The sequence below is a fragment of the Alexandromys fortis genome, unplaced genomic scaffold, assembly GCF_014885135.2.
Source record: "Alexandromys fortis isolate MF-2015 unplaced genomic scaffold, M_Fortis_MF-2015_v1.1 scaffold_5, whole genome shotgun sequence".
NCBI lineage: Eukaryota > Metazoa > Chordata > Mammalia > Rodentia > Cricetidae > Alexandromys > Alexandromys fortis.
Window position 1 is genome coordinate 3000495 of NW_026067924.1, and position 26226 is coordinate 3026720.

A 26226-nucleotide genomic window follows, 5' to 3' on the forward strand; every position below is an offset into this window, starting at 1 on the left:
TGTCTAGGTGGTGTGGCATTTGCTTTAGCAGGTCTTCCCGCCCTCCACTTGGATTGCCTCTGTGGCCTGAAATAAAATTTAATGGGAAATATTACATACGGGCTTTTGGTTTGGAGAGCAACTATCACAGGGGTCACTTTGCCACACAGTTTGTTTCTCAGCAGCTAGACTTAAGGGCTCAGATTTAAAAGGCAAGAGAGCAGAGTTACAGGGAAATTGTGTTCACGTACAGCGACTGCTCAGAAAGAACTACATGATCTAGGGGAGAAGGGTGATTTCTTCATCTCTCTCCTCCTCTGTATCCACCTCTGATCAGCTGCTCTTCCGGTTCTGTCTGTTATAAAACATTTTTTTCCCCTCCCTTGCCCTACTTTCCTAACCCTGGGGAGATTTTACAGTCTTAAAGGCTAGCATCCCTCCTTGCTGGAGGCTGTTCTTTGGTTGTAAGTTAGAAGATGCAGCAATTACCTGCAGGGTAGGGTGTTCTCAGGGCTCCTGGGAAAAAGCTTAATACCTCAGCAGGTAACTGAAAATCCTCTCTTCAGAGGGGATGTCTGTCTGGGTTCCTTTGACTATTTCTGGAAGCTGTATTGGATTTTTTCTCTTTGTCTCTGTCTCCCTTTCAGAAGGTAAGATGACTCCATCTCGAGATCTTTTCCTCTGTACCTCTTCTATCCCAAAGATCCTAAGACTTGCCAATTGGAAAACTCAGAAAAATGTATGGCTGCTTTGGAAAACCTCTATGGCCCAAACGCAGAGAAAAATGTGGTCCAGTGTCTTTGCTAGTTAATCTCCAGAGAATCTTGGGTACCCCAATGGGATGTTAGTGGAAAGGATGGACATTAGACATTGGATATTACATTTAATTTTGAATGTTTCCACCAAGACCCAGCATGGGAAACTCAGACTGTTCCATATGAGCGTTGGTCTGAGAGGAAAAATCCAACCTTTAGAATCATGTGTAAACAAGTTCCCATCCTGTGACTGCATATTAAAGAAAAAACACCGTAGTATGTTCACGGCCATGTTCAAATGCTGAATCACAGTACAACCATGAGCTCATGACTTTAGATTCAGACATTCCTGAACTCAAATATCAGTGAGTGCTTATGGTTGGAGTCTCAGGGAGCTTGTATGTTATATCGCATTGGAACTGTTTGAGAAAGTTACAATGCAGCCACAGGAAGTGACGCAAAAGGGAATAAAAGTTCCTGCCTCATTACAGAGAGCTAGATGGAAGGTGGGCACAATTTTGTTACTTATAAAAGGGAGAATTGCCAGGGACATCAAGAGCACAGGTTACGGGGGTGTTCTTGCTAAACTAGATATGGACAAGTGGAGGAAACAGGGTTCTAGGGGACAACCTTGCTCCAAGACATAGAAGAGAAGAAGCAAGGGACAGTCTTCTGCTCACCAAGTGCCATAACCATGCCATGTGAGAAACGAAAAGAGATACACTTTTTCCTCTTTTCACAATACCAGACCTATTGAACAATAATGAATTCTCATGGTTGAGCCGTGGCAGTGGCAGCAGTTTGTCATATAATCCCATACACCTGAGAAGCTGGCCGAGGTGAATGCAGGCTCCTTTGTCACTTGGTCCTGATGCAGGCTCCATTCCAGACTCCACAAGTAAAGTTACCTAACAGGAAACGTGTGGTTGGGTGATGTCCTCACCAGGCTAGCGGCAGATTCAGCATCAACTCTATGCTCTGGTGTTTGTGACCCTCACTGTGGCCACAGTTCTGATGCAGTTTAGCAGATTTCTCCTTTAGACACATGCAATGCTGATATGATTATTGCCCTTCCCTATATTTGCCTGCTTCCTGGAAGCCTCCTTCCAGTGTCTCATTGGCATCCCACCTCTCCCGACTCTCAGAAATGGATAGCTGTGTCCTTTCTCTGTCACTCCCAATGCAGTGTCAACATGTCCACTTCAGGTGAGACGGACACAATCTCTCTTCTGGTTTGCTCTCTGTGCTGCCTGTGTGTCTGTGATTCTACCATGAGTCGGTCAGTCAGTTAGTTCACCTTTATGAACCATAACTTTTGGCATTACCAGGTTAGATGGGCACAGTGGTGATCAATGCCTGTAATGAGATACAAGTTATGGCTCAGGCCCATGACCTTGAGCTAAACATGCGCATAAATGGGTCTACCATCTTTCTTTCTTAAGTGGTGTCCTTAAACTGGGAATGCTCAGGAATGTGGTTTTCTATATGAATGTGTATGTATGTATGTATGTATGTATGTATGTATGTATGTATGCATGTGCTTTCCAGGTCACAATTTTTTCTGCTTCTTTTGTTGAAAAAGGATATCAGTCTTACCTGCTGTGGTTAATAAGACCTTCCCTCTTTTACTCCTGCCTCAATGTGCTAGCATTACATCTTCCAAGGTGAGAGCCTGTTACACTTGACTTCGCTTCTGCTACTTGTGCCCCCAGTTGTGGCTTATATCCAAGCTGTCTGAAGCTAGAATCTGGAGTCTCCACCACACCAAATGCCCTTCTGACCTCATATTTTCTTAGTGGTGTGTCGTCACAGGACCCTTCGCTATACACTTTGCCTCTCAGTGTCTTTATCAGGACCAGGCCTGTGCTGAAATCACCTGCGCAGTGTCCATGTCTGTGGCAGTCCCACCAAGACTGTTTAGTTGTCACCTGTAATGGAAGCATAGTGACCACACATGTTGAGGAGTGCTATGTATTTTTTCCAAATATCTAGATACTGTGTAATGGTCCAGTCAAGTGACTTAGCTCATCAGCCATCTCACATGCTTATCATTTCTTCAGGGTTTGGGATATCATTATGTAAATTCTAACTACTTCCAACCTATTGTGTATTGGCGTCTCACTGGCACGTATTCCTGCTAAGTGTTTGCCTGTTGATCAGTTATTCCCTGTCAGCTCACCTGGCAACCAGGAGTCTCCTCTCTATAGTTAAGATGTCAGCCTTTGGTAGTTGCCATGGATGAGTGGAACACAGTAGAATTTTCCCTCTCTGTGCTGGCTTGTTGAATATCCGCCACAACATGTTGATGAAAAATGTCAGTTTTTTTTTTTATCATCTTATAGCTGGATAGCTTTTCATGAAGTCTGTAAACCACATTTTCTTCAACTGATCAACATACAGTTACACTGTTTAAAAAAAACAATAAAAAACAACAAACAAAACCTCACTGAATTTAGACTTTATCTGGGAAAAAAAGTCTCCTGTCTGTACTTGTCACAATCAGACTTATTTAAAGTTAGCATTAGCCTATGTTCCTGTAAATTCCTACAAAGCAGTGAGTTTCTTAAGCATGCTTACATTGATACAAAACCTCTGTTTTTAATCATATTAGACCCCTGCCTTTTGGTCCTTCAAATATTTTCAAGAAATTTGTGACTTTTTTTCTTCTGCCCATCCAGATTTTAATTGTACCCCCTTTTTTTTTCCAAGGAAAAAAAGTTTTCACTGGCTAAGATTTTAAGAGTGTATTGCCAGTTTCAGGCTTGTATTAGCTAGTCATTGGGCAGGATTTTCTTTTGTATTATGAAATCTTTCCAAATCCTTGAATATTCGCAGTATTTGTAAGGTAATGTTGAAGAGGCATTAACATTTGGTTTATGTTTGAAGTGGGCCTCTGAATCACTAAATAAATATTCTGTCTCAGCAAAAGAGCTAATAAAGAGAGAATCCATTAAAAAACTTTGTCAAGTTCTAAAACTATAGGCAGCTTGGAATAAGAAATGAAGAATTGCATAGAGTACCAGTATAGCTCAGGAACTGAAGAAAAAGACCAAAGGGGGAACAAAAAGGAATCCCGAAGTCTTATTAGCAGCACACAAGTTTTAAGGAGGTGCAGTCAAATCTTCATTTGCAATATATTTAACAATCAATGCAGGTGTGTCTTTTCAACTGCATTGTAAGTCACTTAATTTGATGTAATTTAATTTAATGCTGATGTAATACACAGGGTATATCCCATTAGACAATGAATTTGTCACCTGAGAAGTTTGGCTAAAAATAAGGCTTCTTATTCCAGTAAGAACCAAGTTCAGGATTGCCAGGTACAAACTTGGTGGTCAGTGCAGACAGTGTACAAAACCCAGGAAACGTCTATGGGGTGTATCTGGCCCATTAGGTCAGGGACAGGTGAAGCCTGGCACACACACCTCGCAGCACAGGCGACTGGAAAGAGAAAACCTTTCTCTTGGGTGAGAGAGGAAGCACAGCCATTCGCAAAGCGATCTGTAAACATGTTTGTTTTTTTTATCTGCACTGCCATTGTCACAGGCTGCTTGATCTTCCTGCTTTGGGTTTATATGGAAGTCAATTACAGCTTCATCTGTGTAGAATTAACTTTGGGGAGCACACACCGGGGATTTGTCTGTCTTCACTATTTAGATATACGCCATACAAGTGCGCGTGGAGCATGGAGCGGAGTGCAAGCACTGCAGACAGCAGACTTTCAGGTGAATTGTAAAATCATTTCAAACTGGCTAAGCTCTCGCTAAATGTTAACTACTCGTTTCTTCTTCTTCTTTTTTTTTCTGGGCATGGGGGACCTGGGGGGCTCTCTGGGTCTCACTAGGTGGCAGTGCACGATTACATGTGCAAAGGCCATGGCACCAGCTCCAGTGTCTCCAGCTGTGACCCCCACCCTCAGGATGAAATTTCTGCATCTGCAGTTGGTCCAGGAGGGATTACTTCCCACATTTCCGTGTACACTGTTTATCCCAGTGGGTTTCAAGAGTTGTACCGCCATTTTCTCCGGCTCCCAGATGGCGCCATCGTTGAGGTATGTATGGAATGGAAGAGTTTGGGGGTAGATGTTCTGAATGCTGTAGTTCGTCGTTGTTAGATGCATGCTTAAATGTGTGTGATTTACACTTGCTGACAAACACGTCAGCATCCCTGGGAACGTAGGTGGTAGCTAGTATCTGCGATACTGCATGTAACTGTTTTGAAACTGTATTTTAGTTTTTGCCTACATAGGATATAAAGGAAATGAAAGCTTCTGTTTGTATTGGGGGAGATAGACCAGGAAAAAGCAACCAGAATAATTCAGAATTCTACCTGCAACTGTTTTAGTTAGGTAGTATTTACAAACATTAGTAGGTTCAGTCAAAGAGATGCTAATGTTTCATATCTCTCTAAGGAAAGACTATAAAAATCCAGAGACGCACCCCATCACTAAATCTTTAAGAATATTTTGAAAACATCGTCTGGGAAAGATCTTAAAGTAACGTTTTCTCCTGAAAATGTGTTTTTCAGAAAGCTGATTTTGAATTTATAAACTCAAGTTGTATCAGAGTCATAGGATCCAAACTTAACAGTGGGTTGAATTCTGGGGCTACATTGCTTTTCATTGGGGAGCCTGAGGGGGTGTCAGGACAAAAATGAAGGCTAAGAAGGAAAACACCTGTAGCGACACACCCTGTGTGTCACGGAACCGTGCTACAGAAGTGGCTGACTAAAACTGACAAATCTGTCTGTCCCACCACCTTTGGAACTGGCTGACACTATTTTTGTTGTGAAACTGATGGAAAAAAATGATCAATAAAGCAAAAAAAAAAGAAAGAAAGAAAGAAAGAAAGAAAAAGAAAAACCTTTCACTCCTTCTTGGAAAAAATTTTGAGTTGTTCAGAGCCCAGTCTTGCAGATAGGAGCCAGTATAATTCGAATCCCACAGGCACAGTCCTGAGAAGCGTACAACAAATCTCTCCAAACAACCAGCTCTCCTCCCTTCCTCACCTTGACTTAAGAGAAGGGAGTGGGTGTGTGTCAGTGAGACAGTAGGTGAACCGGAGAGCTGGTGCTCTCTGTCCCCAAGCTGGTGTCTATTCTCCCAATGTGATTTTAAAGAGTCTGGTCCCCATTGTTTTTGCATGATCCTTTGTGACTTCGGAGGCATTTACCGTAGAAGCCTATGTTTTTTTTTTTTTTTTTAAATAGAATAAACTGATACGACTTTACTTTTTAAATTTGTCAATGTATCTGTAATTATGCACTTGCTACGTGCTCCGAAATAGCATAAGCTGCGAGGATGCTAAGGTAGTCTTTCTTCTCTAACATGTTATATTTCTCCTGGTGCCTGGGTGGAAAGTCAGGAGGGAGATGTCCTGGCCTCCTGAGTACAGCCACCACCAGAGTTCTGCTGTTTCCTCTCTCGTGCTCCTGCTCCATAACCTTGGCTGAGTCATTTCTCACTACTCTCTGCCTATTTCCTGATCTGGAAAACTGGGTTATGCATACTTATGCTACCTGGCTCATGGGGATTTGGGGTAGATTAATGAGATACCATCTGCAAGGCACTTTTAGTTCTTTCTCAAGAGGTACGTTATGGATTGAAAAGCGTTATGAGTCTTGTACAATGAAATGCATTCAACCTATAAACATTCTTACAAACATTGGTAATTTTCCACTAAAAATAGCCTGACCAAGCTTCAGGAAGGACTGAGTGGTCTGGAGGGAGATGCTAGAGCCGCCTGCCTCTTCCTCTTTATTTTCATCTTCTGCCTGGTACAGCAGGGAGTGATGGACAGGCAACTGGGCAATTGCTGGTTCTTTTGCACAAATTAAAACCCAGCAATATCACCCCCCCACACACACAAACACATTGTTTATTTGGGTCATAGAATATGCAGTGGTTCTTGGCCTCTCTTAGGTGTGTATGTGATCTACCCATGAAGACTTTACTTCCTCTGAGTCCCAAGACTTTGATTTCACAAAGAAATGACCTCCTTGTATTGCTTTTTTCTAATGCTTACAATGAGGGTTGGATTTTCTTCTTTATTGTCTCCATACTTCCTCCTGGGATAAGTTAGGTCATAGAACCCTGGAGCAAATTTAGGAGTAAGCACGTTTGTTTGCAGCACCTGCCTCACATTCACCACCTTCTCAACCCCTTTACCTCTCTCTGGCCTCATGGGGCGCTGCCAAGTCTATTTCGAACCCTTCCTTCCCTCTCTCCTTCCTTTCCTTCTCTCCCTCCCCCTCCATCATTCTATCTCCCTCCTCTCTCTTTCTTTCCTTCCCTGACTCCCCTCTCTCTCCATTCCTGCCTGTCTTACACGCCCTAACTTCCTCTATGCCTTCCAAACTGGGGATCAAACCCTGCTAGAAATATGCTAGCCTACAGCTCCAGCACTGCTCGGTTTGCTATTGATCTTGGGGGGCTATAACACCTGAAACTGGAAGAGATTTGAACCTGCTCTTCTGAATTCTAAATGAGAAACTCAATTCATGTCTCTTTCATGATAGAAAGAAAATTTAAACATCAACAAACAGGAGGACAGGTAGATTGCATTTCAGGCTTAGAGAAAGGTTTTTTGAACTTACTATGTGTCTTGGGTATTTTTTTTCCCATGGATATCAGGTCCCTTGGAACCTGAATTATAACAGTTGTGTGCTGCCATGTGGGTGGTGGGAATTGAACCTTCATTCACTCTGGGAGATCAGTCAGTGCTTGTAACCACGGAGCCATCTCTCTAGTCTGTGTCTTGAGTTTTTGAAGTGGTGGTTCCTAAACTTCCAGAGACATGTCTTGACTTGGAGTCTCTGTTTTAGATACTGAATTGGTACTCTAGGAATTCTGTCAAGTCTGAATTCCTCGATTCTAAGCTATGCTACTGATGGACATTTTGTATAACATGGGGTCTTTATCACTACAGCCTTTAGGAGATCCTGAGCCTACACAGATTATAGACCTACTTGCAGATGAAGGTAGACTCAGGCCACACTCTGCTCAGATATTTCTGAAACATTCCACAGAGCCTGAGACTAACTCATTTTCAAAATAGATTATGACGTTTAATTCAAAATGAAAATAGATGAATTTGGATCCCACCCTGCAACTTGAACTTTACCCTTAATGGTTTTATGGTGGATTTGAGTATTAGTGGAACTTTTAAATCATGCCAAGTCTGGTAAAATGTACAGGCCAGACATTAATCTTTTCCCATTAAAAAAATATTCCAATTAAACCTTGGCCTTTTGGTCTAGAAATGATTATTTTCAAGTCTCTTTTTATGTGGTAAAGTGTGCTTTTTGAAAAGAACCATTTTTGCACAAATGAGGTCAGAATTCATGAGTATGGACTTTCTCCTGTGTTTTTCACACAGGCTTGTGGGATGATACAGTTCTTTGGCTGGCCTCTGTGTTTTGTTTTGTATGTCCTCCAGTCCGGAGCAGTGGCTACGTCCTCCAAGCAAAGCTCTTCTCTCTACGCGATTTCTACCAACCTGTCTGGACTCGTGAATTTTACTGGGTTTCTACTGAGAAAATGTTTTATCTCTTTGTTCTGTAGGTAGTGTGATCTTCAGATAGTGTTCGCACAAAGTTACTGTAAAGTTTTTTAGTACTGCAAACCTAGAAACCCAGGCAAGCCTGGTGGAGATTCATCAAGTTACAAATAAGCTTCCTGTTCCCAGGGTAGCAGTCGCAATTAAGAAAGTCCTTGGAGCATTTGTTGGGGTGGAATGGGAAAATGGATTTTTGTCATTAGAGGCGGTGTCGCCTGGTGGTCTGAGTTGAGAACTGGGGAGCCAGGAACTCGGCGATCTAAGGAGGCCCAGCTCAGCCCTCCTGGAGGCTTCCGGCAAGCAGCATAGGTCTCAGGAGGCCAACCTCACCTACTTTGAATCTCCCATCTGAAGAGCTCCTTACCCAGGGCCAGGGGATACGCAGCAGGAAGCCCGATTCCTTGCCTGCAAAATGAGAATATTAATACTTGCCTAAATAACAGATTAACCAATTAGTATTAGCGTTCTGCTGATAGAAAACAGCAGGAGAAGGAAGGAGGAGAGGAAAAACCCAAAATCAATTTTATTTTAAGATGGGTTTTTACTCAATTTTGGGTGTTTTGACCGGCAGGAAACCCAAGACCCACAGTGCAAAAAGCCATGAACAGAGAGGGCCCAAGCAGAGGGCAGAGGGGTAGCCTGCACTGAAGGTGTTGGAAGCTTGAGTTTGGTGGATGAGTTTCTGTGAACCCAGTGAACTGCAGAGTGAAACTTCATCCAAATCATCGGGAGTTTTTCCAGTTTACAATGTATGGTTTAAATTTCTTCTAGATACACTCATCCAGATCAATTGGCATTTCTCATGTCAATATTCTTTATCAATTTGCTCTATGTGTGTGTGTGTGTGTGCATGTGTATGCATGTGTATGTGTGTGTGTGTGTGTATGAGAGAGAGAGAGAGAGAGAGAGAGAGAGAGAATGATAATAATGAGATGTTGGTATTTTGCATTTTCAGGAAAATTACCTCATTAGCTTCTCCCCTTGTTGAAAGACATTGCAAGGGGAGGAGAAAAAAAAAAGGCTGCTCTTGTGTTTCTTATTCTGCATAGTTTTAGGTGGCCCTGAAGATTACCGTATTACAATAAACTCGCGCAAAAGTAGAAAAAGGAAGCACTTTTCCATTGCTCAAATTTAAAGCCTTTGACCTTTTGTGTGCAATACCTGTCCGGGAAGACACAGCCTGTCCCTTGAGTACATGCTTACATATGTGGTACTACCCACAATACACGCTAAAAGAAACACTTGGCAGCAGACGGTAGTGGTTTTGTGTGAGCTGGTGCTACAAATGTCATCTATACTAATGTCTTGTACTTCTGGCTTTCAGACTCAAACTTAGAGACTGCAATGTCTATTGATTTTTAAAAATAAGAACCTGAAAGTATTTTGCGTCTTCCTTTCATTAAGACAGATATCTACTTTAAAGAAACTGTGAAGGGTTTTCATTCTGGTCTATCTAACACTTAAACACCATTATAAACTTTATCTTAAGGGATAGCCTATAAAAACAAAGTAGAATGCACGTATCAGGTAAATATTATAACATCCTTCTCACAAGATGTCCTGACGGGCCTGAGTGAAAAGACTCAGGCAGATGTACTTACTAATTAGTTAGCTAGCTATTAATTTAACTCTCCTCAAATAATGCCTGGGGAACAAATGATACCTGTATATACCTATCAAAATAGTGTTTTTATTTTCCCCCAATAATTAGGCCAGCACAACTTCCTGTGAAATGGTTAGTCTTTCACAAGACCAGGCAAGATAGCTCTGACTTGTGCTCTGTTAAGCTTTTCATGTGTAATTTTTTTTTTAATGTGTGTTGGTGACACCGAAAGTACTATGCAGGTTTATTTTTGAGCAAGTTTTAAAGGAACCGATTACCCTCTAGACACCTTTTAGGGAATGCAATCATTTATTTAAAAAAAAAACTACTCTACTTGTAAGGTAAAAATACTCCTATGGCCAGACTGTCTTTACAGCAGCTATGCCCTCCTGAAAAAAGTCTGAGAATTATTTTGATCCCATTTGTTGCATGTGGACTTGTGATGGTCAGAATGATCTTTAAAATCCTACAGATTTTTTATGGATACCATTATGAAGATTCTAGAATATAGCTCACAATCCTGTATTCAGTGTCTCTGCTTTGTTGGTTCTCATATTTTGGGGCAACCAGTCATCAGTAATTTCTCTAAGATGTAAACTCTATATTTTTAATTTATAAATATGAGTAAAATAGGTGAACCTTTCTAAAAATATTTTGTACCCAATGAGATTTTTTTTGCATTTCCACATCATCAGAACTTACAAAAGCTATAGAAGATAATTATTCTACCATTATATTCATGTCAACTAAAATGATGTATGCTTATTTTATTGGATGAGAAAACTTATCTGGATTCTTGATCATAAGAATCGTTTAAAAGGTAAATTAAAACTATTTTTGAAACAGCTCAAACATTAACATTAATATGTAAATTAAAATATGTGATTAGATGTTTAATATGAATATTGTACAAATGGGGAGATAAATCTGTTGTACATAATTTGAAAATATTAAATGTTTTACGTTGATTAAGTACATCTTTTTAAAATTCTATGTATTTTTCCTACCTTGAACTGTGTCTCAGAAAAGATATTTAGGCTAACGAAAAGAAAAATAGGGTGCACTTCTCTTAATTTTATTAATTGTAATTTATTATAGCACTAGAGAAATATTTGTGATTTAATATTGTAAGTAAATTTGAAATGCATAAGTAAAAAAGTCGCTGTTTGAAATGAGTGTTTTCAGAATGTGTGGTTTTATCTTACTTCACTTGACAAGGTTGCCTGATACTAATTTCTTAAAGCATCAAAAGATTCACTCATGAAGAAAGGCAAAAAGACAGTCGTCACAAACATAATTATATCTTCTTATGTTTGCATGAAGAGACGAAATTCAAGATTTAGATGCATTTTATTGTGTCGATATTAGACTAAAAGCCAGCTACACACATTTCTCTTTAAGGATTAATACATATTAGTCTCTTGATTTTCACCGACAGATTCTTCCCTAATTTTCTGAAATAACTATTTAATGACAATATAAAACGTAAAAAGCCTTCTTTAAAAAATAAAATCACAGTTCCTTTGCCTCGGTTAGTTTTACAAACATACCCTCTGAATTATATTTAGTATTACTTATGGTTCCCAAACACTGTTATAAAATCATGGAAGTTTATTTTATGTGCAAAATCACAGACGGTATGCCAAGTGACACTCAAGAGGAGGGAAATAGTGACTGCGGCTCGTTTTCTGAAGCAATCTTGACACTAACGCTGAATTACAACACGGGAACATCCAGCAGTTTTACCTTTATGAGAAAAGGCTTTTTACATATTTAACATAATCACCAGGAAAATAAACTAGAATTATGTAGAAAGATATGTACAGTGGAAGCAAGGGGCATTTATATTCCCCTGTAGAATACTTACAGTGATTTTATTGCCATTTTGTGTCATTTTCTAAAGGATTTAAATACAGCCAGTAAACAAACTAGCCTTTAGATTTAAAGCGACAGCCGCTCGTTCAGAAGCAATATTCAGATATTTAATCTTAAGAACCCTGAATATTTTCCAACCAAGGAGAGCGTACTTTTACAAAAATGAAAAGACTGCGTACCTTGGCTTCTGGTTTCCGCAGCTGTGCTGGCTGGCAGACCCAACGCTACAACCGGCAACCAAGACTAACCCCAGAATGTGAGAAGCACGTGTGGACCCTTTGCTTAGTCACGTGAGGAAATGTCACACGAGTGATTTACTCTGCTGGAATGCAAACCTTATTCTAAACTGATGCTGGTTCCACCTGTAACTTCGAGAGTGCCACATCATTTCCAGTTCTGTTCCTGAGGTTGATGATTTCACCTAAGATGAATACGTTCCTTGCCCTCTCTGTGAACTACTGTGCTGAACATAGCTGCTGAACTCCATCTTCCAGAACCATCACTGCTTTATCTGGGCCTTCAGACATTGTTGTCTTTCTACACACAGTGAACTGAGTTTGTAAAAACATAAGTCCAATATTCACTGGGATAAGGAACTTGAAATTTGTGTTCAGAATACCTTTTTATTTCTCGAGTCTTCTGTCAAGAATATGAGTATAATGATCTCTGAAGTTTTACCAGTATCATTTATTTTGGCAGTAAGTACTCTGTCATAAGAAACATCAACTTTGTTTTTCTATTTCAAACTTGGGGATACATCTCCTACTCTAGCAAGCAATTAACTAACTCTCTCCATGGGTCTGCACTAGTCAGCAGTGCCTTAAGACACACAGACACTTCTTTCCACCAAGGAGGACCAGTCCTGCTTTGAGCACACAACATAAGGAAGCTTGGGCAGAGTGGACTGTCATCATGTCCCCATTGGACAACAATTCTGCATGTCCCCAAGGGCCCTGCCTCTTCCCGAGACACTGTCTAATAGTGATAAGGAGGTATCTCTGATTGGATTTGATTAGTTCCCAATCATAAACATTAACTCTAGACTGGAGATCCAAGTCAGGGTCCCTAAGACCTTAGCCTCTGTTACATCGTAGGTTGGAATGGGGTTTCCTCTTAAAAAGTTGATTCTGACAAATTGTGCAATTATTTTGTGGTTGTTACTTTTATAGATGAGTAGAATTTAGGGTTCAAGTTTCTGTTATTATCACTGGCAACCCATATTACTTATAAAAGGTAAATCCTGGATATAGATTTACTGGATCAAAGAATATGAAAATAAAATGCATACATGTGTATGTGTGTGATGTGTATCCACCTATATGCATGCCTAACCACCAGAAATATGAGCTCACAAATAACCACAGTTGCAGTGAAGGAAATGACCACCCAGCACTTTGGTCTTTTTTTTTTTCCTTCACAGCTGCAGAAACTATACTTTCTAAACTCGATCAGATTGTACTGTTTTGAAACACAAAGCATCATGGTATAATGGTCCATCACCCAACCTCCTTTGCCTTTGAAAGATGATGCCTGATTTGGTACAGCTTTTTTTCCTCCTATTTTTTGAAAGTAATATCTTTAATATCTTTGTTTTCTAGAGACCTTTCTTCCTATTTGTCTATAGAATTCAGAAAATAATGCATATAACTACAGCATTTGTAGCTATTTTTTTTGGCCAGGACAATCATTTGAAATAAATGACTATATATTGAAATAAATAACTAGATTGAAACGAATTAAAAATAGCCCAAGATCTCTCCGTGATCACATTGCAGCTAATGGAAGCAAAGCCTTGTCAGACTGAGTTAGTTCTGCAATGATGACAAAGTGTTTCTTTAGGTAGTTACATTTTTATTCCCTCTTCCTTAAACCTGGCAGCTAAAATTATGTGCATTAATTAGATGTATTTCACATGCGCATCTATAGCACTTTAAATAAGTGTATCTGATACTTTTTTGGCAACTGTAACAAGGGCAATCAGAGTGTTTGTAACTGTGGGAGCCAATTAGGAGGATGTGAGCAACTCCGAAGTGTACAGTTGTTGGTCGATGACCCTAAGTAGGAATTGTCCTGACAGGAGCTAGGGTTCTTAAACCTCAGCAAAGGATACCCCCACCACCATGTCTTCCTAAACCAAGCATCTGTGTCTCTCTAGGAATCATATAGACGTTTTAAGGAGCCATCTCAACTCTTTCTTTCCTAGAATATAAATCAGTGGTTGATGTTATTGTTTTAACTCTAAATCTCAATAGCGAATAGTGATTGCAAATGACAGGAGACTTAGGAAAAGTCACCCTGTCATTCAGGAGCTCATAAGTCTGGTGATGACTGACTGCCATTGACTTCAATGTTTGTCATGAATGAAAAAAAAAACTTCCTTACAGAATTAGCACATAGCTCACTTAGAAATATTTTGAGGCATCTGGAGAAAGCTCCAGAAGTATAACTGTGGTTTATACTTTTAGACGATCCAGATGAAATGAAAACAAAAAGAGAAACAATCTCCACAACTGCTGTGGTATCTACAATGTTTTCCAGCACAATTTAGAGTTGAAATATCACTTGCAAAGACAGGAATGCATATAAAAGACAATAAACACAAGAGACTGGCAACCAAGGTTCCTAGGAAACTATGGTCCACACTTCGGCTAAAAATTCTGCAAGGCTGATAGACTGCATCAAAAGCCAGGATTGTGGAGAACTGAAATATTGTAGCTCTAGAACCAAATTCTCTTTGGCTAGCTTTAGTCCTGTTAAAGCCAGCACTCATGGTCTTCTCTGTGTCTGGCCTAGTATCCTTTCAGCTATAAGGAAAAACTTTGAAATTTATTCACTTAGGCAGCCCTTAGCTTCCACCAAGCCCAAAGCTAAGGCTGTCATTAGATAGCATCTGAGACCTAAAGCGCAGTCTCTGTTTTGTTGTAGTTGCCTCTCTGACCTTCCCATCAATGTGTTTGGAAAAAAAACTTTATTTCTCATTTCTCTCTCTCTCTCTCTCTCTCTCTCTCTCTCTCTCTCTCTCTCTCTCTCTGTATTTCTCTTTCTCCTATAGAACTTCATAAAACTGTTTTCTTGTCAGGCCATGGTCTTTGGTCCATGTCTGTGTTACTCACAATCCTCACTCGTATTTTGCTTAAGAATAATCGGTCTTCACTGGGGAGGGTGGAGCTGTGGATGAAGGGGTTGTTGCACAAGAACAAAGACCAGCCGGGCAGTGGTGGCGCACACCTTTAATCTCAGCACTCGGGAGGCAGAGGCAGGCGGATCTCTGTGAGTTCGAGACCAGCCTGGTCTACAGAGCTAGTTCCAGGACAGGCTCCAAAGCCACAGAGAAACCCTGTCTCGAAAAACCAAAAAAAAAAAAAAAAAAAAAAAAAAGAACAAAGACCAGAGTTTGGGTCCTCAACACCCACATAAAAGGCAATCTGCCTGTATTCCCAGCACCTGGGATACAAAGACAGGGGCTCCCTGAAGCCAGCTGACTAGCTAGACTAGCCAACTTAGCAAGCTTCAGGCTTAAGTGAGAGACCTGCTTCAATATATAAGAAAGGAGACCAGAGAGGACATCTGACATCAACTCTAGTCTCCACACATGTGTGCCCACATACGTGCATACACCTCACACATGTGCACATGTAACTTAAAGTTAACTGCCCTTTACTCTCTTTGAAGTGAGAGGTGGATTTTATACCACAGGATAAGAATACAGAGAGAAAGTGCAAGCAAAGAGTTTAATTTCAGGTGGCTATAGGAAACTTAGACTCTTAGTAAGCAGGGCAAAAGAGATTACCTGGAATAGGAAAATTATAGAATGGGCCAAGTATCCAATCTATATGTCCTTAATCATGAGGAGTATTTATTAACTCAATAAAAGCGGAGCTGCCATGGCTTTTTGATAAAATGGCTGAATTTAGATGCTGAAATCAACTCTCTTCTTTTTTTTTTTAACCTCTTCTGTCTGAAAAGGTTTTCTACATGTGGTATGCCATCTTATCCTTTCTCCTTCCTAACACTCACTTTCTTGGAAGTCAGGTTTCTCTTCCTAGTATTTAACCACCACCACCCCCTTGGCCTACCCTGGAAAGTGGCACTATGATTGGCTTGCTGCATGATTTATGAGCTTATTAGAGGATGGAAGAAGTTATTACCAAGAAAGAAAATGGTTCCTGCTACCAGGGAAGAACTTGTTTGAAAGTGGGTGCCCTCTTTGCTATCCAGAGAAGTTAATTAATTTGCCAATTTTATCTGTAGAAGTGACTCCATTCCTTGCTGCTGTAGGGAAATACAAACCTTTGGCATAATTCTTGAAAGTACAAGATACATTCAAAGGATAAGGTGTGAACGAAGTCAGTGACATTGGTAATTATGATAGTCCAGGAATAAACCCAAATCACAGAAATAGGAGTTCTGCTGCAGTATCAGTCAGTCTGTGTCTGTGTGAGCTCCTCCAGGCATGAAACTTTTTTCCAACAGGAACATTAAATTCTGTTCCCTAGACAGATTTTGTCATCTCTACATTCCACCAAGCAACTGCTGATTTTTAATATTATTTCTGATTTAGCTTCTCTGATGCTTGTTCTCACTGTATAGCCAAGGTTCTCCTCCAGCTCCCATTCTCCTGGTCTTGAACACTTGACTACAGGCATATGCCATAAAACCCATGTTTAGAAAAGGCCAAAATGGGAGCTTAATCTTGGTTTTATGTGTGTTCATGCATGTGTGTGCACCATGTGCATGCAGTACCCATGGATGCCAGAAGAAGTCATCAGATCTCCTGAATTGTAGTCACAGTTGTAAGCTACCCTGCCATCATATGTGGGTGCTGGGAACTGAACCTGGGTTCTTTGAAAAATCAAGGGTCCTTAACCATTGAGCTAATTCTCTAGATCTCAAGACTTGTTTTTGATGTATATAGTTATGGTGTCAGAAGATTAGAAAATTCACTCTCTATATGTATTTTGCTTGCTTCATGTTTACTCTGTATTCTTTGTAGGGTCGTTATATGGTGTAGTAAAGGTAGAAATGACTGGACTAGGAAGCCTAGATCATAAGCTTCTGGTTAGGACGATAGTGTCCAAGTAAGGTTGTATAAATTACAGTTTTCCTTCCTCTATGAGATATTTGAAGAAAAAGATAGCACCATTTGAACATTTTATTGAAATATTTGCTCATATTGTCACCACTCTATAGGTGTTTGGTGACATCAGTGCCTTGAAGTTTGTCCCCAGCAAAGTAATCATGGCTATTGAGGATGACATAAGGCAAATGGACACCGTGCAGAGAGAAACCTTGGCTAATGTTCAAAAGAAACGAGATGGCTCCATGGAAATCAAAGGTATTTTTCTCTGTTGATTGAGCAATGGATCAACACTATCTGTGATTACACTCACCCAGAAGGAACCCCAAATATCAAGTTCTTCTTATCTCCCTAATTTCCCAACAAAAAGATAAAGTTCAGCTTTCTCTTCCAATCCAGTACCTTATGTAAGAGTAGGTCATGGATGTTGGTTGCTGACATAGACCAAGGTGTTGGGCTTTGGACTTTGCAGAGAGATGGGATGGCCCTGACAGCACACTTGGAAAATGGGTTTTATTTTTCTTGTTTCCACTTGTTTGTTTTTCATATGGAGGAAATAAGAGAAGTGTCTACAGGATGATGATTAAGTGAGCTTAAAAATTTCCTCTTCCTTTTATAATCTGAAATTTTTCACATGTTCTTTTTCTGTGAAAGGAACTTTAAGTGGGGAGAGGAAAACTTAAATATCAACAACAAATATTTCAAGTCATTTAAGTGAGTAGATTTGAAGAGTTTATATTTTGTCTTCTAGGATAACAGCAACTATGTTGCTGGGTGACTTGGAATTGAGATTTTTATATTTACTTCAACTCTCAAAATCGATCAGACAGCATCCTTGCTTTTTTTTTTTTTTATCTCTTGTACAATTTATTTTCTTTCTACTTTGTCCCTTTCTGGCCTTCTATTTCAATAGCAGGTTTGGACTGGGGTTTATTATCTGACCAGCTAACATACGTTCATACCTTTGTCACTGTATCTCAAATATATAGGAATTAGTAATTATTCTTAAAACTGCACAGAATAAATACACATTTAGCAATAATTTAAATGGTTGTATCTGCTCTTCATAAGTAAGTGGGGTCTTCTCGCAGCTCCTTAAATGTCCCTGCCACTGACTTTCTCATTCTCCTTTGCTACTGCTGGACTATCTCCTGGTGGCTCTGACTACCAGATGTCTATGCCCTCTGTCACAGCTGTGTATACAGACCACAAACTTTTGCTTTTTCCATTAGCCCATGAGCTACCCCAGACAGAGAAGTTTTTCAAATGTTTCTGTCTATTAGCAGAGATTCGAACAGGGTGAGGGTGAAATACAGAGACTCACTAGAGATTGGCTATTTGAAAGAGGTGTGAGGGAGAGAGTATGGTGAGATTAGAGCCAGGTCTTTACTGTGTGTGCAGAAGGTGAGACAAACCCCTAAATAACCTTGGTATATTAAAACAAATTACATGATAAATGTATATCTGACAAAATAATATGAACAGGAAAACATTTATGTGCAAGAAGATGCATATTTACCTCTCCAGCTGTATTTCATTTAATTATCAGGGCAAAGTGTTGATCAAGTTCAGCTGAAAAGAAGCCGTGGCGTCTTTACACTGGGCACCCACTGAAGTAAGTGCGTTAATACGCTGCTGACCTGACACTTCTGCTTGCCTGGTCTTACTAAACCTTAAACCCAGTGAGGGCAGGAACCATTCTCTGCTCTATTTGTTTTTACATTGGGTTATTAGCAATGTATCTTGGTGGAAGAAAAAGCAACCAGCAAAAAAAAAAAAAAAAAAAAAAAAAAAAAAAAAAAACTGGTTGCTTTTTCTTCATGATCTATGAGACACTGATGTGAATGAATAAAAGATGTCAAGCAAACTATCGATAATTATTTTTTCATTTTCTTGTGTCTTTCAGGAGATCATTGGCCCAAGTGGAACGAGGAGTACAAATAAATAGCACACTTTTGGTCTCCTTAGTGACACCCAGGGACTCACTATTTCTTACTCTGCCGCATCTCTGAATACATCATTGCAAGACGTGACTTTTGTGATTTTCACGTGGTAGTTTGTAGAGCGTTTACTTCTGTTGTTTCTTTATATTTGCTTCCCTTGCCTACATGCATGTTACAGAACAGTCAGGATTAGATAAAAGGTTCAGCATTTGTTTGATTTGTTTGATTGTTTAGAGCGTTGTTGATGCTGAGCTTATGTAGGTGTGTGGCAAGCAAAGATTCCTCTTTTTGTTAAAAAGAACCTTGCTGACGTTCATGTGCAGTGTGTTATCCACTACAGCAATAAAGGAAGAGTCCAATACTGCCTCCGTCCGTGCTGAGTACTGTATTTACATGGGTTTTTAAAGAATCGATTTAGTTTTTACTTTTCAGGGATGTTCATGATTGGCATGATTCTCAAGGAAAACAGGGCGGGAGCAGGGCAGAGGCACTGTCTCCAAATGCCTCCATCATATGCGGTACTTTATACTTAATATTCTGTATTTGCAGATGTGTTGCAGAGCGGAGCTCTATCATGGCAGGCACAGTGCCGCTAGGAAAGAGTACATGTTTATATACAGTTCAAAGGACTATTTCAAAATTAAAGATAGGTTTCTAGGGGACTATATATCTGTAAATTGAGTCATCAAGGTTTTTTTTTTCCCTTTAGCCCACTGAGGATAATTTATGATGCTAATAATTAATTTTTCAAGACTGTATTAGTAAAATTGTATCTATAAGCTATGCATATATTTTCTGTGGTTTCATTAGAATCTCTCTTTCTTAGCGCCACGTGCTAGTTGACATGTTATTTAGTTTGATCTTTTGTCCCATTCCTCATCGTAAAACAATTAGAGACTGTAAATGAGAAAATTCTTTTATTGGCTCACTTTTACTAGCCCGATATGTTCTTGATGCTTGAGTAGACTATTTCGACCCCCTAGTTCTGAAAAGGAATGAAAATATAATTCAGAAGGAGTTAAAATTTTAGTGCTAGCTGTAAATTTAAAAGTGAAAATTTTTATATGCCCTTTGTATTGAGTTCAATAGTGATAGATAGATTGTATAAAGTGTCCTTTTAGGGAGAGGATGAAAAATGAGTGATTTTCTTCCTTCAGTTAAATATGGAGCTAAGTGGTACACACAGCATTAAAATCAACTCACTTCCCACTTGAGTGATCACAGTGTGAACACTTGCTATCGGAAGCTGTGTTTCCACTCTTTCTTGATCCTCAGTTTTATTACATCAGTCAAGTGATAGTGGTTGGATAAAAAGAAGGAATGACTTTGATGCCTCTGCAGCATTTCTGCTTTGTAGTGATACTTCGCTTGCGTTTGAACAAATAAAGCTTGCCTGAAGATCAGAGTGCAGAGCGAAGCCACTAGTTAGCCACAGAGGCCAGGCAGTTGTGACACACACCTTTAATCCCGGCATTTGGGAGTCACATGCCTTTAATCCCAGGACTAGAGAGGTAGAGACAGGAAGGAATATGGCTGGGCAGAGAGAGGAATATAGGTGGGAGGAGACAGGAGAGAGAGATGCAGTCTGAGGTTTCATAGAGACAGCATTCATTCTGAGGATTTGTAGAGACAACATCTCCCATTTGGTTTGAGGTAGAGGTAAGAACTAGTGGCGGGCTGTTCTGCTTATCTGAATTTCAGGTGAGCTTTATTTGATAGATTATAAACAAAACATTACTACACTGTTTCATGAGTTCAAGATGCCTTCCCAATGTCATTTTCTATAACCTCACTAAGGATTCTCCCACTTGGATGTTCTCTGCTGTAGATGCTTTTGTGAGGCATGGCCCATTCTATGACATGGCTTCCAGCCGATTGGCTTACTTAACTTTACATATTTTAGGAGGTAGGAAATGTTCCAATGAGAACTTTTACAAATTCCTTCTGATGGTCTGATATGACATCAGGCATACCTTGTGAGAACAGCCGATGCCACAGTGGAGATCTGTGGCAATGGGGAGACCATAACTCCGTAGCTACTGACTAAGTGACATGAAGCAGGCTCGTTTTTTGTTTGCTTAATCTAAATTCTTCACCTTTGAGATAGTACAGTTCACACTAATTTCCCTTTCTGTGACAAACATGGAGTCGGCAAAGGGGACAGGTGCACACAGTGCTGAAGAAGGTGACACTGGCTACTGACATACAGTGAGCAAAATACTTTATTAAGAAGGTGAAAATTATCTTGTTACAAATGCCCTCGATCTTACATAATAAAGTCACGGTTAGCCTATTTGTCTTTTGTTTTGCTTTATGAAAATAAATCTTTGTTCATTGATCAGTAAAAACTTGGACCATATTCTATCTTGCCAAATTATATCAAGATTACTAATCGTTTAACTTTAATAGATGGTTGTGGAGCTTATCGATGTTATCTTAACATGACATCTTACATTGGTATTCATTTCTCCTGCTATTTTTAAATACTGCTTTTCTTATACAACAAGCACATTTAGACTATCTCTCTACCCCCTTAGCAAATGGCGTACTTCTCGTGATAGTCTGATTATGTTCACGCTTGTGCCAGATTCCTTCAGTTCACACAGCTCACTGATAAATCAGGGATATCTGATCACTAAATGAATGGCACTAGAATGATTTTCTGGCAACATCGGGGAAAGGATGAAGACAAGATTGAGCACATCAGGAAGGTGAATATTGGACCTAGTTATGCATCTAAAGGGTCATTACACACACTTTCCTACTTTTTAGTATAACTTTCATGTTAACCTGAAGTGTTTATCTAATTATTCTTTATCGACAAAAAATTGGGAGTCAGATATTTGGTGAAGAACCTGAATGATCAGAGAAGCAGCAGAGAAGCCACCAATGACCTCCTATCTCTTCCATCCTTCCATCCCAAAAGGCCGAGATCTTTTCTCCGTCCCACCTTACTGCTTCCTGTCTCCTATCTGTCCCCAGTCCTCCAGAACTTCGATGGTCAATTTTGGTTAGTAATGGCTAGCTCTGTCCTCTGACTCCCAGCAAGTTTAATTGACAGAATATGATAAAATTATCACACAACACCAATCAATTAAGCAGTCACTGGAAAGGACACATGACACAAGAAAAATGTAATTAACAGTCATATATTCAGTTCTTAAATAGTAAAGTGAGAAATTATTTGATATATAGTATGAAAAGAACATGTGGGACATGCGTACTATGATTCCTGTTATGAAACAGTGTATTTTCTGTAGAAAGAATCCAAAAAATTGCATGTAAACATTACAACTGGCCACTAGGTATTGATATGATACGCTTTTAAATTTTATTTTCTTCCAAATACTATCCCTTATTTTCTATATTCTTCAGGATTAGCTCATGATGCTTTTTTAAACTTTCTTTTGTATTTATTATTTTTGTCTTTCACATCATGCATCTCGAGTTCATTCATTTCCCATCCCTCTGTATCTGCAGCCTCTCCCCAATAATATTTAAGAAAGAAAAGCAGAAAACAAAAGGCAAAAAGAAAAAAGTGGGAAAAATCTCATCATGAAAGCTGTAGTGTGACATAGGGAGTCACATAATAATCCCTTTTGTCCATACATCTTTACTTGCAAGTGTTCCTTGCAAAGAGTCCTTGGTCTGGTTTGAGGCCTAGGCCCTCATTGGAGCTTCTCTTGCCCTGTATTATGGAAATCCTGCAGCTTTGGGTCTGTAAGATGGGTCTCTTAACGTGCTCCAGCAGATCACAGATGGGGTGAACATACCTCTGTATCTGGGCCTGGGTAGTAGCTGGGTTGGTCAGCTTGCCAGCTCTTCATGGTCCTCACCACCAGGGTGACCTTCCCTGCATTGCCTTGGCAAGTTACCCCTTGCATTGATGAGCAAGGGGCGGGGCCAGTTCTCCTGCTTTTCTGTTCTCAGAGTCAGATCTCTTACACCTCCATCTTCAGAGCCAGCTCTACTGTTTGGCTGAGGTGTGGTAGAGGGGTGGCTCTCCAGAGTGCTGCAGCCAATGAGGGACAGGGCTAGCTCTCCCACTCTTATGACCTCAAAATCAGTTCTCTCACATGCCTCAGGCATCGATGGTGGGCGAGATGGGGGGACATCGCTCTCCCGCCCAGGCTGCCACATGACAGGTGAGTTGGGTAATGGAGACAGTTCTTGAATGCTCACAGTATCAGGACTGGCTCACCCACACACCCCTCCCATGGGGTTGGCTCTATTGTGCTGTCCAGGCGAGGTACAGGCCCTGCTCTCCTGGGTGCTGCAGCTGGTGGTGGGCAGGGACAGCTCTCTTGGCCTCTGACCTCAGGGGCAGCTCTCACACCTGTCTCAGGCATTGATGGGTGTGGAGTGTGTGTGTGCGGGGGGGGGGGAGCCATGACGCTTTTATAATAAGTACTGAAGCAAATGTTTCATGTTTCATGCATGAAAGCCGATGAAAAAATATGAGAGAAATCTCATGTGATAGCTCCTATAAAATAAAAGTTGTATTGGACTTTTGAAGACTATCTGTCCAAGAGGGATACTCCAAGTGTTGTTCTAGACCATTTGAGAGAAAAAATTTCCATGAACTAAAAGTAGAAGCCGACAAGCAGATAAGCCCTATAAACAGGCAACGCCATGAGGGTCTGAAAAGGAAGTCAGAAGGAGGGATGACTCACCAGAATGGAAATCATAACCGACAAGGCAACTGAGATTTTCAAGGCTTTAGAGGGCAGAATGGCTACTGAAAATAAATAAATAAATAAATAAATAAATAAATAAATAAATAAATAAATAAATAAATAAATAAAATAATTGAATCGTGTCATTTCTAAGTGTTTCCCCCTTACAGTTTTCAATGTCTTTCCTCCACAGCCCAGTCCTCCTGCCTCCACCCTTCAGCAATCCGTTTCCCTTCCCTCCTCTTGTCCCTTTCGTCTTGATTTCTGTGGTGACCCCATCGCTGTCCCTCCCTGCTTATGTGCCTCCCGTTTCTCTCACCACTCACTTCCTCTTATTACTTGGAGAAACGGCAACCCTGCTTGAGCCACCTGGGCCTAATTTGTGCCCACTCCCACGCAACTAAAAGCAGCTGTAGAAAAATGGACGTTGGCATGAATTTGACTTGAAAATCCATCCCAACTGTAGTTTGCAGGGGACCTTCGGGGCTTTCAGGTGGTCACATTTTGTCTTATTTCATCCATCCTGCAAGGACACTGGGATTGTATCATATTTTATCATCTCTTCCCAAGCCTGCAATATCCCCCCCCCCCCCCCCCGCTTCACACACCACTCATGAATGGGGTTTCTACATCCCTGGGAAACTTGAGGCTATTGCTGGGACTAATGCCTGTTACCTGTCTACTTACGTCCTACATCTGCAGCCAGGGATGCTGCTGTGTAGAGAAAGGCATGTTTTGTTGTTTGTGCATGCACCAGGGTGGGGCAGAGGGCTCAACGCAGGTGACCTTTGGGTCCTGTTTGTTAGGATGAAGCCAGAAGATACTCACCAGCTACCAGTGACTAGTCTAGACTCCAGAACTTTGAGAAATAAATTTCTGTTCTTTACAAATTATCCAGTCGAGGGTTATCTGTGATAGCAAAAGACATGTGTAAAAGATATGACTTGAATTCAAGCCTCCAGCCCTATACTGATTAAAAAGTTCAGATACAATTATTAAATGTCTATTGGATATCTTCACTTGAATAAGCACCTGAATTAAAACATGGTCCCCCACAGTCAGCAAGACAAAATGACAGCCTACAGAAAGGAAAAAGATCTTCACCAACCTCACATCAGACAGAGGGCTTATCTCCAAAATATAAAAAGAACTCAAGAAATTGGTCATCAAAAGAATCCAATAAAAAATGGAGTACAGACCTAAACAGAGAACTCTCAACAGAGGAATCTAAAATAGCTGAAAGACATTTAAGGAAACGTTCATCATCAGAGAAATGCAAATCAAAACAACTCTGAGATTCCATCTTAAATGCAATCAAAAGAACTCTGAGATTCCATCTTACACCTGTAAGAATGGCCGAGATCAAAAACACTAATGACAACGTATGCTAGAAAAAATGTGGGATAAAGGGACTACTCCTCCATTGCTGGCAGGAGTGCAGACTGGTACAGCCCCTTTGGATATTAGTGTGGTGATTTAAACAATATAATTTCTGGGTGATTATTTTGGGAGTCTGGGTGGAGGAACAAATAAACAAACATTAGGGACTAGAAAGCATAATGTAGTTACTTGCAAAGAAGACGTTATAAAATGCAGTACACATGGTCTTGTGGCGAATGATACAAATGTATTAACAACCCAGTTTGTTTTCAAGAGAAGGAACAAATTTATGGGAGCTATTTAAATGCCTGAACAAATAATACTGAAATGTCTTTTTTTTTTTTTCGAGACAGGGTTTCTCTGTAGCTTTTGGTTCCGGTCCTGGAACTAGCTCTTGTAGATCAGGCTGGCCTCTAACTCACAGAGATCCGCCTGCCTCTGCCTCCCGAGTGCTGGGATTAAAGGCGTGCGCCACCACCGCCCGGCTTTTGAAATGTCTTCTTAAAGGCAATAGAAACTGTCAAAGATCAGGAGAAAATAAATTTATGGTTGATTTAAATAAAACTACCAAAAACCAGATACTATATAATTTAAATAATTAAGATAACAAAATATTAATTGCTAGAAATTTAAAATATATACAAGTGATATGGATATATATGGTCTACCCACCCAGCAATCTGTGTGTGTGTGTTTCTGTCTCTGTCTCTATCTTACACACACACACACACACACACACACACACACACACACACACATTGTAGAATATTTAACTATGTAGAGATGTGTTACATTTGTTTGTGCCATGGACCGTAACCTTAACTGTGGAAAGGTGTGTTACTTTTGTTTATGTTGCATTCATTGAATTATGTAAAGATGTGTTGCCTCTGTTTCACCTTGTTTTCCTAAGGCACCTGTTGCAATAAAGAGGCTAACAGCCAATAGCTAAGCAGAAAAAGGATAGGCAGGCAGAGAATAAGTAGGCGAAAAAATCTAGGATTGGCAGAGAAGAAGAAGAGAACTCAGAGAAATAAGGAGAACACACCAGGGGCCAGAAGCCAGGCAGCTGCCAACCAGCCAAACATAGAGACAGAAGGAAAGTATGATATTCAGAAAGAAAAGAAGGTAAAAAGCCCCGAAGCAAAATGCAGATAATGAAAAACAGATTAAAATAAGAGGAATAATATTAAGTCTCTATGTTGTGATTTGGGAGCTGGTTGGTGGTCCAAAAGAAAAAAACTGGTACACACACACACACACACACACACACACACACCAAGAATTTAAGAAAAACACTAGCAAAATTTGTATAGCAATACATTCTGGAAAATACCCTGCTCACAGTCAGTGTTTTCCTAGTGACTGAGCACCCTTACAAAGTC

General features: G+C 40.2%; 1 protein-coding gene across 1 annotated transcript in view; it reads left to right on the forward strand.

The window, feature by feature from the left end:
- The window catches only part of LOC126501615 (uncharacterized), a 269467-nt gene extending 252347 nt beyond the window's left edge, over positions 1–17120 (forward strand). Inside the window, exons 17-18 of the mRNA XM_050142373.1 lie at positions 4579–4785; positions 16959–17120. Coding sequence (XP_049998330.1) covers positions 4579–4785; positions 16959–17120 — 369 coding nt within the window. The remainder of the gene's footprint in view (positions 1–4578; positions 4786–16958) is intronic.
- The last annotated feature ends 9106 nt before the right edge of the window (positions 17121–26226 follow it).